General features: G+C 37.7%; 1 protein-coding gene and 1 long non-coding RNA gene across 3 annotated transcripts; one reads left to right on the top strand and one right to left on the bottom strand.

Annotated features, from left to right (window-relative positions):
- Nucleotides 1-2,673: 2,673 nt before the first annotated feature.
- On the top strand, nt 2,674-3,362 carry LOC136250327 (uncharacterized). 2 transcript variants are annotated; one of them, XR_010698498.1, is made up of 3 exons: nt 2,674-2,810; nt 2,862-2,951; nt 3,186-3,362. It is a non-coding gene; the product is annotated as an uncharacterized lncRNA (long non-coding RNA). The 2 variants fall into 2 exon arrangements; XR_010698497.1 differs by having other exon boundaries at nt 2,691-2,805.
- Nucleotides 3,363-16,228: 12,866 nt separating this feature from the next.
- Nucleotides 16,229-23,752, bottom strand: LOC136246786 (uncharacterized). Its single transcript, XM_066038349.1, has 6 exons — nt 23,707-23,752; nt 23,453-23,657; nt 22,943-23,187; nt 22,825-22,865; nt 18,087-18,976; nt 16,229-17,837 (listed from the first exon to the last, which is right to left on the bottom strand). The coding sequence occupies exons 1-6, from the start codon at nt 23,750-23,752 to the stop codon at nt 16,229-16,231; spliced, it is 3,036 nt and encodes a 1,011-aa protein (XP_065894421.1).
- Nucleotides 23,753-27,123: the final 3,371 nt, after the last annotated feature.

Below are 27,123 nucleotides of genomic sequence, written 5' to 3'. Positions count from 1 at the left end.
GAGATTCCCATTTACACAAGCACTAGCTGTACTTTGAATAACACTAAAGTCACACTAAACCTCCAATCCCACTGAACTCAAATGCATCCGGAGAAACAGTCAAAGCGCTACACCACACCCGCATCCTTCAATGCTATGGCAATAGTAGCAGCGATACACAAACATGCGACTATACACGGTGATACTATTAGGTACTACCTAATATAACACGTGACCTTTCCTCAGATAACTAGCTACCTGACTATATTACGAGAATTGGGTGGGAAAAGCGTCTAGATCACTTGGTCTAGATCTACACCGCATGCGCGTAGCTTTACATCATGTAGGAGGGACCGAGACATCTCGTGCCTTGGTTCCGCCCACCTCGTGGAAAATCCTTCAATCGGTTACCTTGTTAGAAGGGGATTGACTAAGTTCACCCAATCCCATGTCACTCACGTGACTAGTATTATGTAACCACACGGGTGAATCACGAGGTGACGTAACAAGTACCTCACAACTCTTATTAAAGCGCTTTTGCGATGATGACTTGCAGGATGCTTGTATAAGAAGAACAGCGGTTTCTTTGTTGGGACTAGACCAGGTTTCACTGGGGTTAGCTACTGAACAAAGAAACTAGAGTACTATAAATTATTATTATTATTATTATTATTGATTAGCAAAACCCATTGGGTAAATCGCTAATGTACAAAACAAAATTTTAGTGTCTATGCATTTTGCAAACGGTTCTTGAAAGTAAGTAAGTCTATATTGTCAAGATCTTCCATATCTAAATTGTTCCAGTCTGGTATTGATCTTGGTAAGAAAGAGTTACTATATCGATTTGTTCTGGCATACAACTGTAATTGCTTCCAGGGATGGTTTGCCCTGGTACTTGTTGCAGGAGATAACACTGGCAGATACTGATTTGGAACATGAATTAATTTGTTTACAAACTTAAACAACAGCATCAGACGTGCCTGTTTCATGGTAAGTAGGAATGTATTGCATTGTACTGGTAGCTAGCTCCATAGTAAGGCTACAGTCCACTAACACCCCACTGCACTAATACTTCCACTGTGACCAAATAACTGGGCTGCTTACAAAGCTGCCGTAGTTCTTCTTCCAAGACAGTACAGAGGCCAAACAGAAGTTGTCAGGCTTGTAATAATTATGCTATGGTGCATGGCTATTACATACTCATTCTGTATTCTGTTAGTGCTGCTGTTGGGCATGCCCTAGTTGTTGCATGCTGCCACTAGAATTTACTTGATTGACACAATAACAATATACTCCAACATATTGGGCAAGGCAATGTTTCTCATCATCTACCTGGCCTTATTTGTGTGTTCCCTTTATCAACTGTCCCTTGTCAGTATTTAGGTCATTGTGGAACTTCAGGCCTGGCCACTATTTGTGACACTTGGACAGTCTTGCCTGAGTAGCTCAGTGATAGTTTGCTGGGCAATATGGCTGCCAGAAGTGTGCATATGTCTTTGGTTGTGCCCGGTGGTATTTTCCTTCAGTAGGAAATGATTACATTGTTCAACTGTACCCAGCTGTTTAAGTGGGGATCAGCTGCCAGTTAACACCAGGTCCCCATTAGATTAATCCAGGTCCTGACTATAATTACTATAACTGGTTGTACTGATTTTTCATTAATATTACTGGGGAAGAAATTCCCCGGGTATATGGATGTACATAGTACATGTTACATGATATCTGATAACAGGCCTAGGTACTGCATGATACATGACGGAACCCTCACTTGATGAGGGCACTGAGATTATTTGCAAGAAATCAGTTTTCGTCATTGGCATGACTGCCCGGATTTGGTGGTTGGGCCAAAAAACGTCTGTTGAAGGTGTTGCTAGTACACCACAATTATCTACTGGTGTGTAAACTCATTGTAGCTGATTCTTCTGATTCTTTTATTATGATAAGTAAAACTGTGGACACTGAGGTGAACTATAAGTAGCTACCCCTCAATGGCATTATTCATTGATCCATAGTTGCTGCCATGGAAGGCTTCCCTACAGGAGAGCTATGAAAATTGTCCTTTATATCAATAGGATCCCGGTGGGTTGAACAATGTACTATTAAGGTAAGAGCTAGCTACTTAAGTGCAGTGGAACCTCTTAAGTAATGGACACTTGGGGACCATGCTTGCTTGTTCTCTGTATGGAGGAGTCCTATGCAGGAAGGTTGACGTTATTTTAACTTGCAAAATTATTTTAGCAATACTTTAGCTAATATTCTGAAGGCTGCAACACACAACTTAGCAAGGAAGTGTACACACTACATTGCATTAGACACAAGTATGGTTTAGACAGCAACTAGCTAGCTTTACAGTAGACTGCATGATAACATAATGTAACTACTTAGTTTTACTTACTTAGTTTCTTACTTACTTAGTTTCTTACTTAGTTACTTTACTTAGTTTCTTACATACCTATTATTTTATTCATAATCACCACAAATGTTCCACAACACTCCTCCCAATTTGTACTGACTTAAAGATATAAGAGTATTGTAATAATTGGTGCAGTACATGTTGTCTCTAATAGTATGGAGGATTGACTTTAAGGAACTGCAATCAAATCATTATGTTATTTAGAGGTAAAGGCATGTATTCAGTGCACAGCAGGGGTACTCATAGATTGTCCATTACTTGTTATATAGAGGCGTACAAAGGTTACCAAATGGTAGGGGCCCATGGTGTAGTGTCCATAATTAGGAAATGTCCATTAATCGAGGTTCTACTGCTGCTAGATTTGTATACAACCAATTGGTGAAAATTGCTAGCCGGTACTTCCTGCTTCACATGTAAGGTACATACACGTACACTGTATATCATCCTGATATGATGTGGATACTTTTAGATTGTAAGCAACAAGGCATAGGTGTTCTCAACCAGGTGTTTTAACAGGTGTTGATTCACTGAAGTTACTGCTGATGGTGCATATTGACAGGTAAGGTTAGGTCTTGCAACAAAACTGTTTCTAAAGGGCAATTCTTTAGCATTACTTTACTAACTGCACTACAGCCAACTAACCTTAACGTATATAGTGGAATTGCAATTATTGGGCACTAATTAAGTTGTCCGGGTGCCTATGTACACAACTTATGGGACCAAATTATATAACCTTATTAATAGGGGTACTACAGAGAATTAGTTTGAAGTGTTATTATAACTATTCATGTAGGAGGCATCTGATGACCTCATCACCAGCCATGCTTACAAGGTTATCATAAGCTCTTAAAGACCAAGCCATCCTACACTGTATTATTGGAATGTGACGATGAATGGCAAAGTAGCCAAAGGCAATGGAGACAAGAGAAGGCAGCTAGAAAGAAAACATCGGTCATACTTGTTTAGTGTTGTACAGTCATTATGCTCCCTTGTAGTGGCAATTAGTGGTGTGCGATATAGGATATTTTCTTATCACGATTATTGCACAAATATATCACGATACGATATATATCACCATATACAACAACTCATAGTGTATTTACACTGACACTTGTAGCAGTGATGTACTAGAAGTACAATACAACCAGTGTTGGGCAAGTTACTTTGTAAAAGTCTAAGTCCTTGAAATTAGGTTAGGTAATCCTAAGGCTGCAGCACATGTTGCTGCAGACCTTCAGTGCTGGTCACTGTAAAGCATTAATACAATACAGTAACTAGTTACATATTACATATTACTTGCAACAGAACTATTTAGTTACAGTTACATATTACCCATAAAATAAAGTAACTGTAATAATATTACATATTATATTACTTTGTGTCCACAACCTTAAGCTGTCACGTGTGAAACTACCACCTTATCACGTGACATGATTTCGTTGTTGGACAATGTGCAAATCTTGGTTATAAGTAAGAAGCTAGTGAATAAGCTTCATTCAGTAGGCCTCGTTACTTCGTTGTGGTTAGGCGTTACTCAGAGGATTACTAACGAGATTAGTAACTTTGTTACTTTTAGTAATAATATTACGTCATATTAGACTCGTTACAGTAATTATATTACTTAGGTAACGCGTTACGTTTGTAAGTAAAGTATCTTGCGTTATATTACCTGTTTTCATAGCGTATTTCGTTATATTACTTTGTACCACAAAAGTAATAATATTACGTAACGCGTTACATAAGTAACGCGTTACTCCCAACACTGAATACAACATGGTACATGACTATAACATACAACATTGCAAGCTCTTTTATCAAAAAAAAGTAGTGTACAATGACATCTTGGGTACATTTTTCTAATATAGTTAAAATCTATACCTAGGCTTATATCACGATATAAAGATTCTATATCATATCACGATATAAAAAATTATCACGATATTTCGATATATATCACATATTGTATATCACTAGTGGCAATAATATCTGAAGAATAAGAGAAGCCGAGAAATAAAGAATAATGACACAGCTTGTCTAAACAGCATCCTAACATTCAACTATACATGAATTGAGACCTTCCATATGCAGAATAACTCTAATGTAAAAATGGTATGCATAAAATCTTTTGATCTTTGGGTCTTTAAAATCACTACAAGACCGCTGGAGAGTTCACTCAGATCTTCGTGGCTTTAAAAACTTTGATGTCGCCTGGGATTTTTATTTATCATTCTTAGTTTTTAAAACCACAAAGATCCTTATGGTAGGTCTCTAACTATTACTTAGTGTCTGTAAACGTACTGCTTATTACAGTAGAGCGGCTAAGTGACAAATTTTGATGAAATTGTTCACTATTGTGATGTGATAAAAGCACCAAATTTTCTGTACAAGTTGAGTAAGGTATACTAAATCATTTGAGATATGGTGCGACATCCAAATCACTGCAGAAAGCCATAAAAATGTATTCAAATCTTTGTTTTTGTTTAAATAGCATGAATGTAATTTCAAATTTAGTGCAATCAGAAAATGTAATCAACTGTGCTTAGTCACTTCTAAAGGTGCCAATATTTCAGTGTAAAAAGTAGAGACACAATCTAATAGAAACAGTATCTATGGTTTTGTATACCTTAATTCTCCATGCTTCTTAACATTGCAAGCTAATGAATGACCTGGATGGACACCTCAGCTTCTGGATGTGTTGTTTATGGACACCTCCCTTGATCAGCTCCTGCATATATGGCGAGATCTTTAAACTTGACATAGACTACAAACGTTTTACAAAGCATTCCACAACCAAATTCCTTTATCTATCCCTATCAATTATCTTCCAATGACCGGAGAAACCAGGCAATATCATTTCATGCTTCCAACAACATCTAGTAACAATGTCATACCAAAAAAAGCTTTTTTTCCAGAACAGTACAAGAATGGAACTCGTTATCACGATTCCTAATCGAACTAGATGACTTCGATTCATTTTCTATTTCAAATTACTGTACCAATTTAAATGTATGATTTTTTCTTCCTGAGCATACCAGCATTGCTGACTGCCCGGTAAATGAAGACGCAAAGTTTCAGTATATTCACTTTTATGGCTTCTTCAATACACTTCTGTTGGTTTTACTTTTCAGGTTCTTTGAGCATATGATGGTTACTTTTAATGACACCATATCTAATACCATATTAGTATGAATCAAGCAAATATGTGATCAGATTTGCGAAAAGGGGTCTTCCACACTTACCCACTTTGATGGTTAATGACTTATGACTGGAAAATGCTATTGACTTGACATTTGGCTAGTAGTGAGTACCAACATAGCTTTATGGATGGAAAAAATTTCAGGTTTGTACATTAGCTGAACACTAAGTTATGAGCTGATCTGCTGAGTTCATACAATTGGATGTGTGTGGAACACCCCTTTCACAAATCCAGTCACATTGTATCAAGTTTGGTGCTTATATCAAAAAGTGAACAATTTTTTTTGCTTAGCCACTCTACTATTATGGACACCAACTAACAGTGTCCTGATTATCAAGGTTTCCTGCTTTTCCAGGTCAGTCTATGTACTATGGGATACTTTGGGACCATTACTGAGTGTCCAGATTGCACAGCTGTTGTGTAACAGGTTAACGTATTCCACTGTACCAGGTACTAATGACTATTGGTCATTAAAATCTCCATCTGCTGCAAATGCTTTAAGGTGTGATATTATTATGTGGTTACTTGTGTACAAAGTGACCTGCTAATTAGTAAGAACAAGTGAAATTAAATTAACGCATTCTTTGCTATCCAAACTTTCTCATGAACAAATTTAGACAAGTCTTATAACTTGGTATCATTATAGTCATGAAGGAAATGATGATTTCAAACTGTCTAGGTGAAGGGGAGCAGTGTAATAAACAGCACACACAATAGTGTAAATGCGGTCTAATTTTATTTGGTGATTTTAATTGGGAGACTCTATGCATTGGTTTTGTAACCATGGCATGGAGGGATATTGGCAGAATTTTATTTCAGGGATACATTTAATTTGTAGTTTAAATTTCACACCAATGAAACCACGTATCTGGTATTTCATTATATCCTTTAATTTTACATTAGATAATCACACATAATAGCTGTGTTGGCCTGTCAGATCAGTATTGCTCCACATCATACTTCAGACAGCCATTCCTCCAATATCTCCTGTATACATGTACAAATACAGCAGTAATACCTCATCAGCATCTAACTCTCAACTAGCTATGTAGACAAGGTCTTTAGCCTTGCACACTTCCTAGCAGATTTTTCAGGTCCTGAGCTTATAAAGATCAGGATGGATGGATCAGTGAGATTATATCAACTAATTGAGCTAACACAAGTTGGACACTGACTTTGCCCTTCTTCATCACATTCCACAAGTAGATAGCTTCATCTTTAGGAGCTCAGGACAACCCTTGCAAATACGGCTGGTGATGAGATCATTAAATGCTTCCTACATGAATATATTTATCATGATACTTCATCTATTTATAAGTATCTCTGTCATATAGTTTGGTCCCATAAGTTGTGAACATAAATTAACATACATGGGCGCCTGGACAATTAGTGCCCAATACCTCGGGTTCCACAGTACACAAATAAGGCAAGCAAGATGGTTCTATCATTCCATCACACAAACTGGCTCACACCAGGTACTTCATCAGGGATGTGTCCAGGTTTAGAATAGTGGTGGCTACAAGAGACAGGGATGAGTCCAGAAATGTTGTGTGAGGCCTTAACTCATGTATGGCAGAGGTGAATTTGTAGTGGTTGTTGAGTGGTAGTGGTGGCTATTTCATTTGAGAGGTGGTCGGTACCGACCACTGTGGGCTCATCCCTGCTTCATGGTTTGTAACAATGTTTAGTTTAGTCCATGGGGCGTGTGCACAAACAGTCCAGGTGGACCTAATATCTTGCAAAAATGGTCCAACTAGATCACATGTGACAACTAAATGGTTGTGATGATATACATAGGCTAGTTGATTACTTCACCCAACAGTATCACAGTTAACATCCCGCCCATAGTACACCGTACATGTTTCCACTCAAATAGATGGCCAGGCCATTTGTTAGTCTATGAATGGAGCCATACTAGTATATAGTGCTCTAGTAAGCTTTCTGATTGGCCAGGAAAAATACAGATAACTTGTTTCTGATCGGCCACTTAATACCTCAGCTTTGATACAGGGTGGGTTAGGAATTTAGGAGTATGCAATAATGAAAAAGACTATATCTCAATAACTTTCAATAATGAAACCAATTATCACAATAATAATGAGTCTTTACAGGTACAAAAAAAATTGTTTATGAGCAAGAAATTATTCCCAAATTGGTTCATACAGCACTGCCACAACTGGTTGGAGAAATTTCTCACAAGTGTACCCTCTAACTGCCTTTGTTAGCAGTATACAAAGGTTTCCATTATCTCAATAATTAGAAAATCAATCACAGTGGTAAGTCATACAGGTGTATAAATGATTATTGCACAACACTAATCTAGGTAACCAAAATTACAACAACAGCAGGCTATTTGTCACTACAAAGATTTGAAAGACATTCTAATCACAATTGCTTATAGACCCTGAGGAGTGGTCCGGCTAAACATTGATATGGCTTCAGATGTCATGATGTTTTATTTTAATGGGGAAACAGAGGGCAGAAGTGTTGAGTGTTCTATTGCAAAGTAGAATAACTAGACATGGAACAAGTCTTTTACCTAGTAACTTACTTTTCAATAGCACTACTTTACCTTTCGGATTCCTTCACATTAGCATTCAAAAAAATCTATAGAACATATACATTTTTTGCCCTATAAAAAGGTGGATGCACTTTTCATGGCATGTATTAAAGTGCCACACCCTTGTGCGCACAGGGTCTATACTGTTATCGCTTTTCTGGAAACATTTCATAGATGTAAATGATGGCTTGTCTATCTTAACATCGAGCTTGCACAAATTATGTAATATATTTTGAGGTGGTGGATGTAAAGTGAGGTAGGCTGCAAAAACTAGGGCATACCCAACAACACCACCAGTGAATACAGAATGAGCATTAATAGCTATGCACCGTAGCATAATTAACAAGCTGACAATTGGCTGTTTCTTCTGCTTGGCCTCTGTACTGACTTGGAAAAAGAACTACGGCAGCTTTGTAAGCAGCCCAGTTATTTGGCCACTGTGGAAGTATTAGTGGACTGTAGCCTTACTATGGAGCTAGCTACCAGTATAATACAATACATTCCTACTTACCATTTATAGTACTCTAGTTTCTTTGTTCAGTAGTTACCCCACTGAAACTTATCTATTTACAGCTAGACTTCAATCATATTATTGTACCTAATGTATTTGTTTATGTGATTCCTGAGCACACCAGCAGGGCTGACTGCTCAGTAAACAATAATAATTAAAAAAAAACTTGGTAGAATTGTTGGAAGACATTTGATCACTTACACTGATTTTCAAAAGAAACCGCTGTACAAACATCCTGCAAGTCATCATCGTAAAACGTAAAAGCGCTTTAATAAGAGTTGTAATGTACGTGTTACGTCACCTCGTGATAAACCCGCAAAATACTGTGGTTACATATACTAGTCACGTGAATGACATGGGATTGGGTGAACTTAGTCAATCCCTGTTAGAAGTGATACGTCCGTGACTCCGTGTACTAGTCTGACTGTTTGGGTGAAGGTTGAGAATTTATAGAGGTCTGTTATGCTTTACTAATAGCTTATGTATATATGTACATATTTTTTTCGAAACATTTAGTCCCATAATGCATGTGCGGGAACAAGTGTTTCATGGCTAGATAATTTTATGTGTTTGTGTCACAGTATCATTAAATGTGTGCGTTTGGCAATACCATTGAAGGCAACTGAATCAAATCGCTCGTGCACGCACACCCTTACAGTTGGGCGGGGCAGCCGCCACTTTTAAATATGTGACCGGGTCTGCAGAAACCAGATATAATAACGCAAGCCTAATTTTCCCCTATCTGGTGAATCTTTTCATTATGCCACAGCTAATGTGGAGGATGAGGTACGCCTAGATGTCAGTGTGCAAGGAATTTGGGGAAACCGTCATCAAAAGGCTTTCTTTGATGTAAGAGTTTTAATCCCACTGCTCCTAGTTATAGAAACACAGCAGTTTCTTCTCTTTATAAAAGATTTGAGCGTGACAAACAGCGTAAGTATGAGCAGCGTGTAAGGGATGTTGAAATAGGCTCTTTCATCCATTTGGTATTCTCTACTTTTGCGGGAATGGGAGGTGAGGCCACTACTGCTTACAGGTTGGCATCTCTACTTGCTGCTAAGAGAGACCACAGTTATAGTAGTGTTGTGTCCTGGATTAGATGCTCCACCAGTTTTTCTTTACTGTGGTCAGCTGTAATCTGCTTGCGTGGAGCCAGGTCTCATCGTGGCAGCCCAGTGACTATTGGAGCACTTGACCTTACAATATCTGAGGGTCAGGTGCTTCCATCACATGTACTTTGAATTGTTGTTTCTTGTTTTTCATTTACTTTTTTATATATTAAAAATAATAAAAACAGTGTAAAACACTTGCAAATTATTAAAAAATACCGTAAATTTTTTTAAACGCTTTGTTCTCTGTGAAGAAAGGGTCTAACAGTAAACACCTGGATATCATCTTATTCGCCTACTCAATAGAAGTTCGAAAATCTTTTTTTCATTGCAGTATATCTAAGGAAACGTAAGTTATGGACATTTGTTTACGTCACTTCGAAGCGATAGTAGGGATCGATTTTTCCTAACTGATTTCGTCTTTGTATGTGGTGAAAGAAGGTGATACAAAGAAAAACTTACCCAGTAATGGACTCCCCTGTTCATGGCTAACACGATGATACAAATTTCAACTCCGTACATGGTTTCGTTTGTAAGTTACAATTGTTTTAGTTAGCGCCTGTAATATATTTTTCCTATGCTTGCTGTATAAATCAATCTTTTTGTTGCTGCTAATTTGTAGGGCTGTAACTCCAAAAGTTCTCAGCATGTGAGACTGAAACTTTACCAGAGCATCCACTAGGCTATGTAGAATATAAATATTCAATAATATTTTTAAGGAATTTGCAAAATTTGTGATTGTGTCCAGTTTTCACAGATCCGGTCACATATAATAAAGCCCAGCCTGATCTTAATCACAAAAATAGTTGTGGTCTCTTGATGGTGACATCACTGTGTATGGAGTACATTTTAATGTGTAAAACTATGTAGCTACACAAACTAGTCAGTCATGATGCTTTTCATACACCTTGCAGTATGGAAATCTACATTGTGGTAATCACTACATGCTCAGCAACATTAATATAAGTGGCCCTCTTAGTTTGGATCATGTAGTGAACTCCTTGTCTGATGGCTCTCCCAAAACTGTGCTTGACATATTGAAGGAAAATCATCCTTGTGGCCGTGCTGGTGACTCTGACACTATTCCTGATCCTGTTGACTCCTCTGAATTGTTTCATCTAGTTTTATTTGAAAATTCACAGGGGAGAGTAAAAGACTAAAGAGCCTATAAGAGCACCCCCAAACAAATAACAACACAACACAAATTACAAAAATATTTACATAACACAAAAAAACAAAAACAAACAAGAAATTCTATACATGCAAAATGATTAAGTACAGTAGAATGAAAAACCTTACGTGAATTTGCATTACATACAGAATCTGGATGGTGAAATGATTCTTGACAATGAGTAGAAAAATGCACTACGGTCTTACTACAAGTATACACTTGACGAAATGAATGCTTTTCATTGTGGATTTGAGTTTTATAGGACATGTGCAATCATGTGCCAACTAGTACCAAGGCATGGAAAAGCAGTTTAGCTCAGCTTCTATCATTGAATTTGGTACATATATAACGTGTTTCATTGTCTGAAAATGTGACTCGATATGATGATTATGATTATTGGAAGCCCGATTGGAAGACAATAGAGCAGTTTCAAAACCATTGTAACCACAAATTATGCAATAAACCACACCCAAATCGCCATGTTTTTGTACCAGACTATTTCATGTTGGAAGTTGAATTCCTCGCCAAATTCATGCCAAGACTTATCAATACGTAAGTAAAATAAATACCAGTGATAGAATAAAGTATGTAGGTGAATTATTAGGCATTGAAAGATCCGTACTGCTTCCCAACAGGGCAGTTTCGTAGGAAAGAGAAATGCGTCAAGATGGATTTGGCCAAATTGCGACCTATTCACCGCCCTAAGGTGGTTAAAACTAGGGGAAACTTGAAGTATAGGTCTTTATCCAGCAACACAGCATCGTACAGCCACATCCAGCTATCCCCGAGTTAGCCAGAATCATTCATGTGCTGGGATTCCTACTTCGTGTGAAAAAGCAGACAGCAAATAAGACTGATAAAGTTTAACTGATGGTTGATTTCGACAATAAAACTTAACTCTAGCAAAATTCACTACTAAGAGTCTTCTTTTCCTGGCGTTTTATCACAGTTTGCAATATCAAGAAGTTTGCGGAGATTTGGTCCAGCTGCACCGATTTGTTCACTATAAGTTGCATAGTTTCTATTGTACTGACACTTTGTACTCACATATCTTTTCACTTAAAAGCCGAATTTCAGATTCGCAAGTACCATGAGAAAGAGCAACTCTTGACGAAAAGGATGGTACCAAGTGAAGCTCAGTACACGAAAACTCCGCTCGTAATTTTCACAATAAAAGAACACAATCATCTGCAATACATTTCCAATGGGCATTTTGATTATTCTAATAAATCCATTCATATTTCGTGACATGTTTGGATTATCCCGGATTCGCTGCTAGATTCTTTTAGCTTATTCTTGAGCGATTCCAACAAGCCATAGTGAGCACATATAGCGTAAACTATCACTCGTCAAAACAATGGCAAAGTTGGAGGTTAAATATGTGCGTGATTCTGAGCGAGAGTATTGCTTCGATTTGGCATGGACTCTGTCTGGCTAGGCCTGAGTAGTAACGCACAGCAAGGCTTTAACTATAAATCACTCCTTAGAATTAATGCAGAGCTTTAAAATGATTTTATTAAAGAAGTTCTGTATGCGTACTATAGTTCTAATGTTCCAGTACACCTGTCATGAATACACTATATGCAGCATAGACAGTCTGTGACGACTCCTTTAAGTAGAAATCTCTCAAAACCTACAAAAGTGGAAAAATAGCAACAGTAAAGCCTTTAATCAATGAAATATAACAAATAAAAATAATTGCAGCTGCTAAATTGCTTTGATTATAATTAGACTAATCACCTGCAGCTGGCCTCAAACTTCCGTTTTTGAGCCAAACTTCCTGATGGGCGGGCGGTAGTACGCCATTACCGGTCTCGTTCCTTTCAGGAGCTCTGGGATAGCTGGATCTGGCTGTACGATGCTGTGGTGCTGGATAAAGACCTATACTGTAAGTTTCCCCTAGTTTTAACCACCTTTGGGCGGTGAATAGGTCGTAATTTGGCCAAATCCATTTTTACGCATTTCTCTTTCCTACGTAACTGCCCTGTTGGGAGGCAGTACGTATCTTTTATTATTATTATTATTATTGATTGTTGTGCAGACCTCAAAAGAGTATGGTGCACAAAAAAGGGTACAATTGCTACTGTCAATTACAAAAGAAAAACAAACTTATATAATTATACAATATTTACTATACACAAGACCATATATACACATTGATAAATTATTAAACAGTTACTAGTCCAGCTAGGCTGCGCTTGAATTGGTCAATCTCTGTTAAATCAATCACGTGTTGGGGTAAGGAATTCCAAATATTGATTGCAGAGGGGAAAAAAGAAAATTTATAACAGTCAATTCTAGTCATTGGGGTTAAAAATCTCTTATCATGGCCTCTGGTATGATGTAGGTTAGGATTAGGAAAAAGGAAATCATCAGCATTAATATCAATTTGGTGAGATATAATTTTAAATAACATTGTAGCCTTCTGTTCATTCCTGCATCTGGCTAAGGTGGGCCAATTATGGTTAGATAACATTTCAGTGACGCTGGAATATCTAGAATAGTTGTTAAATGCAAACCGTGCTGCTCGTCTTTGGACATTTTCTATGGCATCAATGTCTCTTCGCGTGTGGGGTGACCAGACTGTGGCTGCATATTCTAAGATAGGTTTAATCAGGGCTTTGTAGCAGTTACTTTTGACTTGGAGAGGACACTTGCTCAAGTTACGTTGCAAGAAGCATTTGGTGTTATTGGCCTTTTTAGTAATTTGTTTAATGTGCTCTGACCAGGATAAGTTTTTGTCGATAGTTACACCTAGATATTTAGCATGTGTTACCTCTTTTATAGTTTTACTTTGCAGTGTGCATTGAGCTAGTATTGGGTGCTTCTTGTTAGTGATTCTAAGAAATTCACATTTTTGTAAGTTGAATGACATTTTCCAGTCAGCTGCCCATTGTTCTAAAGTGTTAATATCCTGTTGTAATGCCTAACAACTCATCTACACACTTTATTCTATCACTGGCATCTATTTTACTCACGTGTTAATAAGTCTTGGCATGAACTTTAGCGAGGAATTCAACTTGCAACATCAAGCAGTTTGGTAACAAAAATATGGCGATATGGGTGTGGTCCATAGCAAAATTTTTGGTTACCATGGTTTTGAAACTGCTCTATACAATAGAAGCTCCGATGATAATAAAGTACGAAGTTGCTATTGTTCCGGCAGTCGGAAATATTTTATCAGAGCTATTGTTCCAGCAGTCCATTAGATTTCTCTCACCATCAAGCACACTAGTTGTATGCGATGTTCCGAGTATTCAATAGACACGCGTCTAGTCGAGAATTCAATATCAGGGAACGCGAAAAGTAGCACTAACGTTAGGGTTAGGGTTGAGTTCAGCTTTGGTTTCTTCTTCACTTTTATCTTCAATATATACTTATATAGAAATTAGTCAACTCAGCGACATATAAGGTAGAAACACTGTGATTTTTTTAAAAAAACTTCCGTCACAAGCTTTCCAGTAACTGACACGCATCCAAAATTACTGTTTGTGCGCTACTACGCGAGTGCACACAATATTCAACTCGTTTGTGAACGGTCGTACCCATCTTGACGTAAAAAGACACTTAATCCCATGGGGCTCCCATGGGAAGATTTAACGTGAGCAGTCCCATGGGTCACTCATGGGAAGGAATAACGTCACTATACCCTTGGGTCACTCATGGGAAGATTTTACGTACTTTACACTCACGTAAAATGCTGGTAGAAGGTAGGAAATCCACTTGAGAGCCTTACTCCTGGGAAGATTTTACGTAACTTCGTAAATCACGTGATGCAAAGTAATCACGTGAGCATTGTTAAATGAGATTCCTTGTTAAACAGTAGTATTGTGATGTGTGTGTGTGTGATCGCAAGGATTTTACTACCCTGGTACTTGCTCTGCATTGGAGATCCTCGTGGTCATGTGATGCAACATGATCACATGTGAATGAGCTGCACTATATTGAAATTATTTTGAAAATATAAACATTGCATGCATGCAGCTATATTAATGATGTCTATGTCAGGATCATCGGGTATATAACATGAAAACAATCTGTTTGTCACAGTATACACTAGTGACTATACAGTACTTCCCCACTTCTGGCTTAGTTACTGCAATCTATATCAGGATCATCAGGTAAAATAAAACAGTCTGTTTGTCATGAGGAAGTATACACCATACTTCCCACTTCTTCCATCATATGAAGGTTCTGTCCCTTTGTACCACTTTTCCACTCCTACTTTTATAGAAAACTTCATTTTAATGGTTTTCCCCATCAAACCAAGTCAGGTGGGTTGTAGATGACACCGACATCATTTGGTGAGCTATATACAAATATATGCATGTAAATAATATGCATGCATCATATACAATATTAGGCCAACATAATAAGATTCCTTGTTTCCCGTCACCTTGAGAGCAATCAACTAGTGAGGGCGGGAGGTTATTATTATTAATAACTAAAATTTTATTATTTTGTACATTAATGTTTTAACAGCTATACAGTGTACTTTCAAACCTTTGAAAATGACAAACTTATAAAAACTGTAAAACACAAGTTAGTATCTCTACAATATATTTCCATACAATACACTCAAAAGTAATAATTTACAAGCCTGTTTCAAATACATCTCTACAATACACTTTTTTGCTTACACATAATTCTTTCCACAAGTTTTAAGTGTGTTCTTTAGTCTTGGGTCTCTTGATGGGTGTTTTCCCTTCTTCCTTACAGTCTGTGCACATTGGAAGATTAACAATGCCTTCTGACATGACTTCTATTGCACAGTAACAACATATCAGTTCAAATCCACAAGAATAATAGAGTTTTTTGATATGATCACTGCAAGCATGGTCCTTAACACAAACACCGTTTAGTCTGCCTGGAAGATTTAAATCTGAAAATAAAACACCGCATGTATATGACACATCATCAAGACACTTTGCAAGTGTTGCAACCTCTTGCCGATTCAATTTGTGCCTACAGAACATTAACCGCCATTTATCACACTCTTCACACTGAACTAACATCCCCACATTCTTTACATGTTGCTGGCTAGGGGTAAAGTCAATCTTTCGTCTGACTTGTCTAGTAAGAGAAGGACGATGTTGTTCGGTAGTAGTGGTCTGTCCGTAGATCTCTGAGAAACTGTTATAGTGATCATCATTTTCGGGAATCGGATCTGGCAGGTATGCTAGTGTTTCAAATACCTGTGCATCCATACGCACTGGTTTACATATAGTACATGAAGATTGCCCACACTTTTTGATTTGAAAAGAATAGTGCCTTACTTGACAACAGTGCTCAATAAATTTGCACATTGCAGTTTTTGTTTTCTGCAGTTTTTGTTTTCAGCAGTTTTTTAGTAGTGGTATCCATTGTAACAGTTGTATCAATTAGTAGTAGTACAGACCAAAACTCATGAATCTCCTCATCAGTAGCAACTGCATATGAATCAAAAGCTTCTCCTTTTAATTCCAAACGTATAAAAATACTTTTCAGTAAATCAATAGCAGGCTTTAAAGTTGATGCAACATCTTCCTTCCTTGAAGAAGCAGCTTCTCTCAATTGTTGTAAATTATTAGCATTGCTAATAGCTGACTCAAAATCATCCGACAGTTTTGTCCTCATCAACGCCACGCATTGTAATCCGACATTTAGTAATGACATTATCCTTTCAACTGGGTTTTTCCATGAATGATTAGGTGCAGTCCTACAAGCAACTAAAAAATCCAAATTAAGATTCAAAAACAAAGCAATAAGAGATAACTGTACTGAAACGTAAGTAAGCCTGTGATCCGGCCCTCCATCACAGTAAATAAATAGAATAGTTTTAAGACCCAAGGTCTCCGTAAGGACACCATAAAGCTCACTAGCATGACGCAAAGGTGAAGAAGATTGAAAGACAGCATCTTTTAAGCCTATCAACACTTTCCCCCTGTACCATGAGCCCTCAAAATTTTCAGGTATGTTTATCTGTAAGACAACACTAGGGATTAAGGAAAACTTGGTAAAATCATGGTCTCCTACTGCAAATATTTGTGATTGTGATACAATTACTTGCCTGCCCCGTTCTACTGCAGCAACTGGGTATCCTGGTTCTCCTATTTTTATGCGATGTTTATCATCAATAGAAATGAACACAGAGTGACTTTGGTATTTCACAGCAAGTTCACGCTGATACCTGAATAGTGCTGCACAGTAATGCTCATCTGGATGAGACTTTCGAACCAACCTCTTTTGAACAACATGCTTCAACTTTAGTTTTCCATGATAATGCATCGAAACCTTTGCACGGGGATTTTTGGGTGAGAAATTCAACCTGACCCAGGCTTCAGAGGGAATGGGAGCATCTGGGGGGCACTTTTGTTTAACCTGGCTAATCATATCTCGAACAGATATGGCTGTTGCCATGTAACTTATTTCTGAGTCACCATGTCGTTGGTCATGCACTGCTGAGCACTCAGCAATAAATTCATTGCATTTTGTCCAGAAGACATCATACTGTGCAGCACGACCTTCATTTTGATGACGCAAATCAACAAGTACATCGTCATCTTCTAAGGCAAGTGCTTCACTTATCCTCTCATCAATATGTTGCTCATCTAATGTGCGTGATGCACTGCAATCATTAGTCAACTCACGATATACAGTCCTCAACTCATATGGTTTGGCTCCTTGCATGAAGTGACCAAAATGATGTATAAACTCTTGTCTCATTGCTCTGGTATGGTAAACTGGCATATCATCATTCAACTTTGATATAACCTTTTGATTTACTGACAAAGACTCTTGAACAGAAAAATTTTCTGGAACCTGCCACACAAATATTTGATTCATTACAGAGCCTCCAGGGGTGTATGTATAGATCAGAATAGGTACAGAAATTCCCTTTTCCAAAGTTTGAAAATACCTGCATAATGACATAATATTTGAAAACTTAAATTACACATGTAGATATGCAACATTCATTAGATATTAGGTAATTGGATTATCATATAAATACTCGTATCCATTATTTACCCATGGCCATTTCTATGCTATTGTTGAATTATCTCCTAACAACCTAGAGAATACCATCCCATTAAACATAATATTGTTTTAACATGACATCACACTATATTAAACAAGCCCCCATGCACGCGCACGCACACACACTCACTTGTAGCGCTGCTTTCGATTTCCAGGAGCAAAGCTTATCATAGCAATAGGCTGATAAGGTTCTTTACTCTGTAGAGCTCTATCAATGGTTATCATTGAGCAAGGTAGCTCTGAGGATATTTTAGGAATATATTCAGTATGTGACGACTCACTAGGAGTTGTAGATGGACAATTCATGGCATGATGAAGCTTTTGAGCCTTGGTTTTCTCTTGTAAATAAGTGGCATACACACTTAACGACGACATTAACTCTGTAGTTGCTGCCTTTAAATCCTTGTATGACTCCTTTTTGAACCAACTAGCTTGCAAGCAGTCTTGTAATGCTAGGGAATGTGCTGAAATTTCAGAGCGGCTCAAGCTATCTTTAGTTCGTTTGCGATGTTTATGCTTTTCAGGGCAGTTGTATCCAACAAAACGGGAAAAAATTTCAGGAATTCTTGGTGCCCTATCATTGATTGTGTCCTGATGCCCGTCAATGTACCAAAGTACATCACAAAGAGTTTCTAAGTACGGAACACCGTATCTTTGAGGGTCTGTCCATTTAATTCCCATTGCTTTCATTAAAGAAATAGCATCACGATCTTTACTACTTTTTATAGCCTTCTGAAATGGCAACCCATTATCTGCAAGTTGGACTCGCCGCTGAGCAGCCATCATCACATCAAATGCATTTGGCCGTCCACTATTTATAACTGACATCATTTCTTCTGAGGTGCTGGGCGGTATTAGCTCTACAGCAAACTTGACGTAGATACCAAATTGTGAGCAAACTGGTATGACACACTGGTCAATTCCAGACACTATCAGTTCATCTATCTTGTTCCCTACAAACGTTCTTAATAACCTCGCCTTCTTTAATTCCTCTGATACTTCAATATGGTATTTTCCAGCCTTTATACAACAAAAGAACTCACTGAAAGTTAAGTTTTCTTCGTGGAAATCAACAATAGTCCACGGAACTACCACTCTACCCAATACTATGGTAACTTGTACGCTTAGGTACATTTATAGAGTTTCTTGCGTATATACAAGCCACGTGGCAAAGAATATTCTCGAACATAAAGCAAAAATCACCGTAAGAACACGGAAATATTTCGTATTTCTAAATACTAAATTACAATAATAATTACCAATGCGGCAAGTAAAGTGGTATGCGGGCGGGTGACGGGAAACAAGGAATTAATAAATGCTGGCCTTATTGAGAATTATGCCATAATTATGTGACTAGATCTGGGCTGAAGCCCTTTCTCTGGAATGCCTACTGGTGTAAATTTAAAATGACAGCCCGTGAGTCCACGGATAAGCCACCTGCCACAATGCACTGCTATGTTTCATATGAAACTTGCATGTACGTAACTAGCGATATGCATAAGACATAACTAAGTTGCACAAAACAAACAGATATTCCCTACTCAACCTTACAGATACATGAAATACCTTTGCAGTAAATCTGGCCACTACGGAAAATACCGGCTATTTTGTTCAAAATAAACATGATAATCAGCATATTAGTGTTGTTCCATTCTCAATACTGGAACTAAAATAATTACAGTTTCAGCCCTTTTTTCCAGTTCCAGTTCTATGGAACTGAAACAAAAATTTTGCTTTCTTTAAGACTGGAACTGGAACTTGAACTATAATTTTGCTTTCCTCAAATCTGTAACTAGAACTAGAACTATAAAGAAATTTCATCAAGTACTGGAACTAATACTGGAACTGGAATAGGTCATATAACCATACAGTTTTTTTTCCAATTAGATTTTATGCTCTATACAAGACCAGATTTTTTTCTAACAAAAACACAATGTAGACTAGTATATAACTTTATGAAAAGCTGTGTGTATTACAACCATGTAGGCATGTGCTAAAATACTGCTTGAAACAACTGATTAGCTAGAGAATGTCAAACACAATGATGGCTCAGTCACATTGTTATGTCTGGTTCAGTGTTTGATAATTAGCTATACAGGTCACTCTTTTTGTACCATGCCACCATTCAGACTCATTAGTTACCTCAAAGGACTTGAAATAGTGGTGTTATATAGTTGTTTGTCTAATAATTAGCTACATACATGAAACGATTAAATCTGGCAAGACTAGCATATAACTTATTAATAAGTGTCTGTGCGCATATTTCATTATGGGTTTTTGGTAGCTAGTACTTAAGTTAAGATAAGTGTTGTTATAGAAATTGAAGAATGATTCGAAATGTCATGGTTCCAGAACTGGAACTAGAACTGTAATTCTAAAGGTTTATGGTTCCAGAATTAGAACTGGAACTGTAATCGTAAAGATTATTGTTCTAAAACTGGAACTAGAATTGTAACAACTAGCTGATACTGGAACAACACTACAGCATGCATAGAAGAAATCGTATGTGCTACAAACTGACATTTTGCACTGTCAGTGAAAACAAATGGGACACAATCCATGATGTGTGCATACATTGTAGTTACTGTGGTATGCCAAAAAGCACCATAGTACAAGCTTGTAGCCTTAACTGTTATCAAGTTACTTGATTGAAGGCATCAGTCAGTTAGTCAATTCTACTGAAAAAAAAATCATAGCAACCTAGCATACATAAGTCATTGATTATTGGCAGGTACCAATTATTGGCTCTTGTAAATTATACAAACCATGGAATATATGAAGATACATAAAATAATTTTGTATTGGAAACCAGTATGCTTTTGCGTCTTAACTGAATATCTCTCGAACGGCTGGAAAACTTGTCTGAAACAGAGTTATTTAAGGACTGTATATCCCACAAAACTTTACAATGAACCAACAAGGCACCAGAGAGCTACTGATGAATTCGCAAAATCTGCTGATAATTGGTCAAACACTGAAGTACAGAGTGCCAATAATATGTACCTCATGCCGATAATTGGGGCATGATACACTTTGCAAATTCACTCACAACACGATGATTACCAACGTGACATATTAAAATTTGGTGTGCTAAGAGACTAAGACTGCTCTATTGAATAGTGCAAACTGGAAGTTCATATAATACATCATTCCAAAAATGAATTACAATTGTTGGACGAAATGTTGCTGATAAGTTGGTGGGTTACACTATTGAAATTGTTTCAGGTCACACTAAAGTCTTTTAGGCTTGACTATACATAACCAATACTGCCAAGGCACCATGAAGGTATTGTGAGGCTGGTTTTTTGGTGATGCTTTTTACCAGAAAATCTCAAAACCTCCATAAGTTTGAATAATAATAGCCATGCATGCAACTATTATAAAGTATTTTGTATGGGTGGATCACTGAGGTTTATTTTCCACAAAATACAGCATTCTTTTGAAAGACATCATGCATAAACCCAACATTTAACACTTTGAAGAACAAAACTAATTCTTTTCTTCCTTTACGCTATTTAACGTGCTTGCCTTTACCTTTTTACATTGAGGAGATCATATATAAAACATACTATTATACCATGTACCATTTATTGATACTGTACAAAAGATACTATAGAGTACTCATGGTTGAGACTTCAGGTTTGCCTGTGCAGCATTACCCTCTTGATCTCACTACTCAAGCTATATTCCAATACAACTGATGTAATTATGTAAATGATACATGTCAAACTAAATGTATGTATATTGAACACTATAAGCCCATGCATGAAATATACATGCATAAACATATTCTGTGGTCTACTGAAAACCGAAGATTTAGATCTGTACATATTAGATAAATAACAATAATAATATGCAACTCAATGCAAGTATAATATATCAAGCAACACAGCATATCAAGACACATCGAGTCATCAGGCCAAGGACTGAGACACACTCAAAAACAAAAGCAGCTACTACCTAAAGTCTATTATAACAATGAAATACCCGTAAAAGTATAAATTGGCCCACTTCCGAAGCTATTACAGATACCTTTTCTTAGTTATGGTAAAGTCATCTTGCTTATCTGGTGGACCGGTGCATTCTGCTTCTTGCTGATGTTGGCATTTTCATTGCTGTTTCATTTGGCTGCAGTCTCTTGCTTTTTAGCCTCACTTAAACACTTTGGTCATTGTAGAACACTGAATGTCCTTGCTTTGCAACAACATATTTAGCACAAATGGCTTTGTCCATTTTGTATAGATTAACTAAAGCAGGAAGTAACGATTGTGGAGTAGCAGTTTTGCAATCTCTATTCTTCCGTTCAACAGCATTGGTTGATGATGGACATCTCTTCCAAGTATCAATATATTAATACCCATGTCAGCATGATCTTTATGTAGCATTTTTAAGTGTTGGGGCCTGATCCACCATTCAACCCTTTTCTTAGCAGTAGTCCAATTGCAGTTTTGTCCAGAAATTCCACCTCTTCCAATAGTGACAAATCTTTTATAACACTAAGTAGAATTTTTGCAGATTATTGTGAACACAATACTTTAAAGTATTCCAGTGCACTAGGGCCATCGCAGTGCATAATAGCTGTAGCACTTTTGTTGAATATTTGCTTTTATTTTGCATACTATGAACAACTCTATCACGTACACGGTGCTAGGATTTAATACAATGCACCTTGCAACCTTTCAGTAATTGCATGGCTGAATCTTCTCTAATACTTCTTTTTAATCCATTTATTCCAGCATCTGACCAACCTGGCACTATTCCCAAAGGGTTTTAGTTGGCTGGAAATTGGGATGATCCTCTTTGCATTTTTTAAACATTTTGGTGAAAGCAAGTGCATGCACATCACTATTTTGATGGGAAAGATGTACCCTAGCCACCACTTCCCATTCCATCAAGTGATAGTCAAATGCTACAGCATTAAACAAGTATGTAAATTCTGTACTTATATAATTACATTGTATGTTATATCTGTTTGTATAAACTCACAGACATTGATAGCAATTAGGTATGGTCTTGATAGTTTTTTAACCACATATCCTTGAGTAGTGTCACCTAGCTGTTTAATCTCTTCTGCATCAATTTTATCAAGATTCTGTTCCAACTGTAAAATGTCAAATGTTTTCTCTGCAGATGACGTCAGCTTGGCCTTTTTTACTTCAGTCCTTATTTGACCAAAATGTGTACTAGCCTTATCAACTACACCTGGCACAAATTCTAATCTCTTTCCTTGACTTATATCAATAAGTGTTAAGTGTTGAATTAAGTGATACAACTCTAGAAATATTTCCCTGTATGCACTTGGCAATTTTAGTTGGCCCATGAATTGCATGACTATGCAAATTAATCATCAGTTCTTTTTGATTTCTGATGAGTGCAAATATCCAACAATGGTTGTCATTTGAGTTTTCTGGAAACAAATATGCAAACTCTACTGGACAGTCATTCACATGGTTTAGTGATGCAGATGGATGCAGTTTGCATCGTATTTTTTCTCACACTGCAGCAACATAGTTGCATGAAGGCTCACTGCATACTTTCACTCCACCACAGGTTGCCGATTGATAGTAAATATGTTCTTTTTTACCACCTACATCCATTTCCAACAACCTATCTTTGTTTATCTTTCCTTTACACAACTGGATATCATTCCAAATAAAATGTGGATCACTTTCCACTGATTGTTCTAATGTTTTGTAATCATCTATATGATAAACACACTGAAGCTGGGCAGTTTTATACAACCAGGATACTGATATTCACTTTTGTCAACATTTTCCAATTTTCTTTCTCACTCATCATTTACCTAGATATCATTAGTGGTGGTGTTTCTTACCAATTCTTACTTTTATAGAGTTGCCTGAGGAGGTTGAAAGTAGTGCATTATTCTTTGTTTCTGGTTGGCACTGTTTCACTAACTCTAAAGGTATTGTAATCTTATTGTCTTCTGTAGCAGTGAATTCATGACCTTTAGTTGTGATTTGGTATACACCCAGCAGGGGCGTAGCTAGCCAGACGGTGGTGGGGGGGGCAGGCATCCCCCACAAAACACTCGACATTGTTCATAATTGCACAAAAGGCTAATGACCCAATGACGGGCTAGCCAACATACGGTGTTGTATTATTATACAGCTTATGTAACTAGCTACATAACTACTTCATTACTGATTGCTACCATGCAGTTATCACTTATCAATGGAAATATTTTCGTCGAGCATCATCGCACGTGCCACAACTGTACTCCAACAAATTCGTCCACAATCCAGTAGAACTATATTGTGAATATTTTAGTACAAATACAATGTGTCACAGTTACTTACGTCAGCCACAGTCTGTGCTGCAGTCCTAGCACACTGGCATAGTATGACGAGCTCACTCACTTCAGCCGGCGAAATTCAAACGCCATGTATTGGCACGAAATCCCAATTCTATACCTTTCCTGTTAGCAGAATTTGTAAGCTTGTGACGGATCATCTGACTGACTGACAAAGTGAAAAAAATTAAACTGGCATGCCACTACACTGTACGAAGATCCAGTGTGATTAACTCGGGAAAATAAAGTTGGTCCATCTAACACTTTATCACCTCGTAGGTTTGTAGCATCATTGCATATCACTTGTCACTTCTGAGTTGCGACTCTTGCCAAGTCACTTTGAGCGGGTTATCCCTGATCTGTCTTTAGATTCAAAAAATGCACTATCACGTGAGTAGTGTAGGCTAAATATAGAATTGTGTCTAATATTTTCGTTCGCCTGAAAGCATAGTCTACACGGGGGGACCCCTGGGGATTGGAGCATACCTTATTTTTAGCGCATCGTTTTATTAATTGATTGTAACGCGCAAGAAATCATCGTAATATTATTATCACCATTCACAAACGAGTTGAATGTTGTGTGCACTCGCGTAGTAGCGCACAAACAGTAATTTGGGATGCGTGTCAGTTACTGGAAAACTTGTGACGGAAGTTTAAAAAAAATCACTTAGTGACGGGGGGGGGCAAATGCCTCCCCTTGCCCCCCTTGGCTACGCCACTGACACCCAGGATTGCATAGTGGCCATTTCTTAATCAGTGATTTCAGTTTCTCTTTGTATAAAGCCTTAGGAATAGCATTTTTTTATGAATAGTCGCCACCATGTTTCAGATTAAAATTTCCATGTGATGGTGCAAGTTTGTCATACTCTTGCGTCCAAACTGCATTTGATCCTCTGATCCACTGAGAAACCTTAAGCTCACCTTTTTACCCTTACTGTATCTATAGCATTCACCATGCTTCTATCAGGCGCAGGGGTGGTGGAGCAGGCCAAAGAGTGAGGGGACAGCTGTAAGTTGAAAACCAAAAAAAAAAAAAGATCACAGCCTGCTGACAATAGCTGCTCTCCATCAATTATATCTCCTTATTTATAACTACACATACGTAGCTAAGTAACTTGCTACGCTGCTTCTCTGAATACTGTGACTGCTCTATTAGAGTATCCAGATCCTGACTGTTCTATTAGAGTATCTCGATCTGTTCTTGCAAACAGTGTCCCCCTGGCCGTCTCCACCGCCTGTGATCAGGCAGAAAGTAGTGTACAATCTAAAAATAGCTAGCTGTAGTTGCATTGAAGTAATACAATAGTAGCTAGCTTACCCTCGCACGACTAAGGGAATGATTATGATTATGGAATTGTATGTAAGTAGCTATACTGCAGTCACTACAGTAACTAGAAGGGCTATTCCGATAATGACACCAGCAGCCAATGGCTCAGCATCCACAGAGCTATTGGGTTGTGCGAAGCAAAGAGGATTTCCAAAGCAGAGCAGTAGTAAAATCCATATAGATCTTGATCTCCACAGAGAACACATCTCAACACTATTGTTTAACAAGGAATCTCGTTTAACAATGCTAACGTGATTAGCTTAACAGTCGATAGGAATCTCGTTTAACAATGCTCACGTGATTATATTGCATCACGTGACATTTGTATCATGTAATCTACGAAGTTACGTAAAATCTTCCCAGGAGTAAGGCTCTCAAATGGATCGCCAACCTTCTACCAGCATTTTGCGTGAGTGTAAAGTACGTAAAATCTTCCCATGAGTGACCCAAGGGTATAGTGACGTTATTCTTTCCCATGAGTGACCCATGGGACTGCTCACGTTAAATCTTCCCATGGGTGCCCCATGGGATTAAGTGCCATTTTACGTCAAGATGTAAACGACCTTTGTGAACGGTGATAATAATACGATGATTTCTTGTGCATTACAAGCAATTAATAAAACAATTCGCTAAAAAAAGGTTTTCCCGAATCCCCAGGGGTTTCCCCGTATAGACACTATGCCTTCACCGAACGAAAATATTAGACACAATTCTACATTTGGCCTACACTACTCACGTGACAATGCATTTTTCGAACCCAGATGACCGCTCAAAGTAACTTCGAAAGAGTCGCAACTCAGAAGTGACAAGTGATATGCAATGATGCTGCAAACCTACAAGGTGATAAAGTGTTAACGGACAACTTTATTTTCCCGAGTCATTTCACTCTGGATCTTCGATTCGTACAGTGTAGTGGCATGCCAGTTAAAATTTTCACTTTGTCAGTCAGTCAGGTTATCCGTCACAAGCTTACAAATTCTGCTAACAGGAAAGGTGTAGAGTTGGGATTTCGTGCCAATACATGGCGTTTGAATCTCTCCGGCTGAAGTGAGATAGGAATGCAGCACAGACTGGCTGATGTAAGTAAATGTGACACATTGTATTTGTACTAAAATATTCACAATATAGTTTCACTGGATTGTGAGCGAATTTGTTGGAGTACAGTTGTGGCACGTGCAATGATGCTCAACGAAAGTACTTAAGTGATAACTGGTAGCAAACAGTAATGAAGTAGTTATGTAGCTAGTTACATAAGCTGTAATAATACAACACCGTATGTTGGCTAGCCCATCATTGGGTCATTAGCCTTTTGTGCAATTATGAACAATGTTGTGACATGTAGACATTTGTATATATTTCCTGTACGTATGTTTGTAAACATAAGTGTCTGTATGGTGTGCTTTAATAGAGAATACTGAGTCACGTGATGGAACACGCTATATTCTACATGGTGTCAGAATAATGAATCTACAGCCTCCAACCCCGTTTTCGTTTGCTAACAGCGAAGAATGGCCGAAGTGGAAGTGGTGC

This window comes from Dysidea avara, chromosome 1 (genome assembly GCF_963678975.1).
Source record: "Dysidea avara chromosome 1, odDysAvar1.4, whole genome shotgun sequence".
NCBI lineage: Eukaryota > Metazoa > Porifera > Demospongiae > Dictyoceratida > Dysideidae > Dysidea > Dysidea avara.
The sequence above is the reverse complement of the archived record's forward strand: the minus strand, read 5'-3'. Positions and strand labels throughout refer to the sequence as shown.

Excerpts from the sequence above, each read along its gene's own strand:
- LOC136246786 (XM_066038349.1), bottom strand. The coding sequence starts at position 23,752 with ATGAGTGAGAAAGAAAATTGGAAAATGTTGACAAAAGTGAATATCA. Across the intron at positions 23,188-23,452 it reads TGCAACTATGTTGCTGCAGT|TCAAGGAAAGAGATTAGAAT; the intron begins GTGAGAAAAAAT and ends TATTGATATAAG. Across the intron at positions 18,977-22,824 it reads AATGGGAAGTGGTGGCTAGG|GCTGGAAAATACCATATTGA; the intron begins GTACATCTTTCC and ends TGTTGTATAAAG.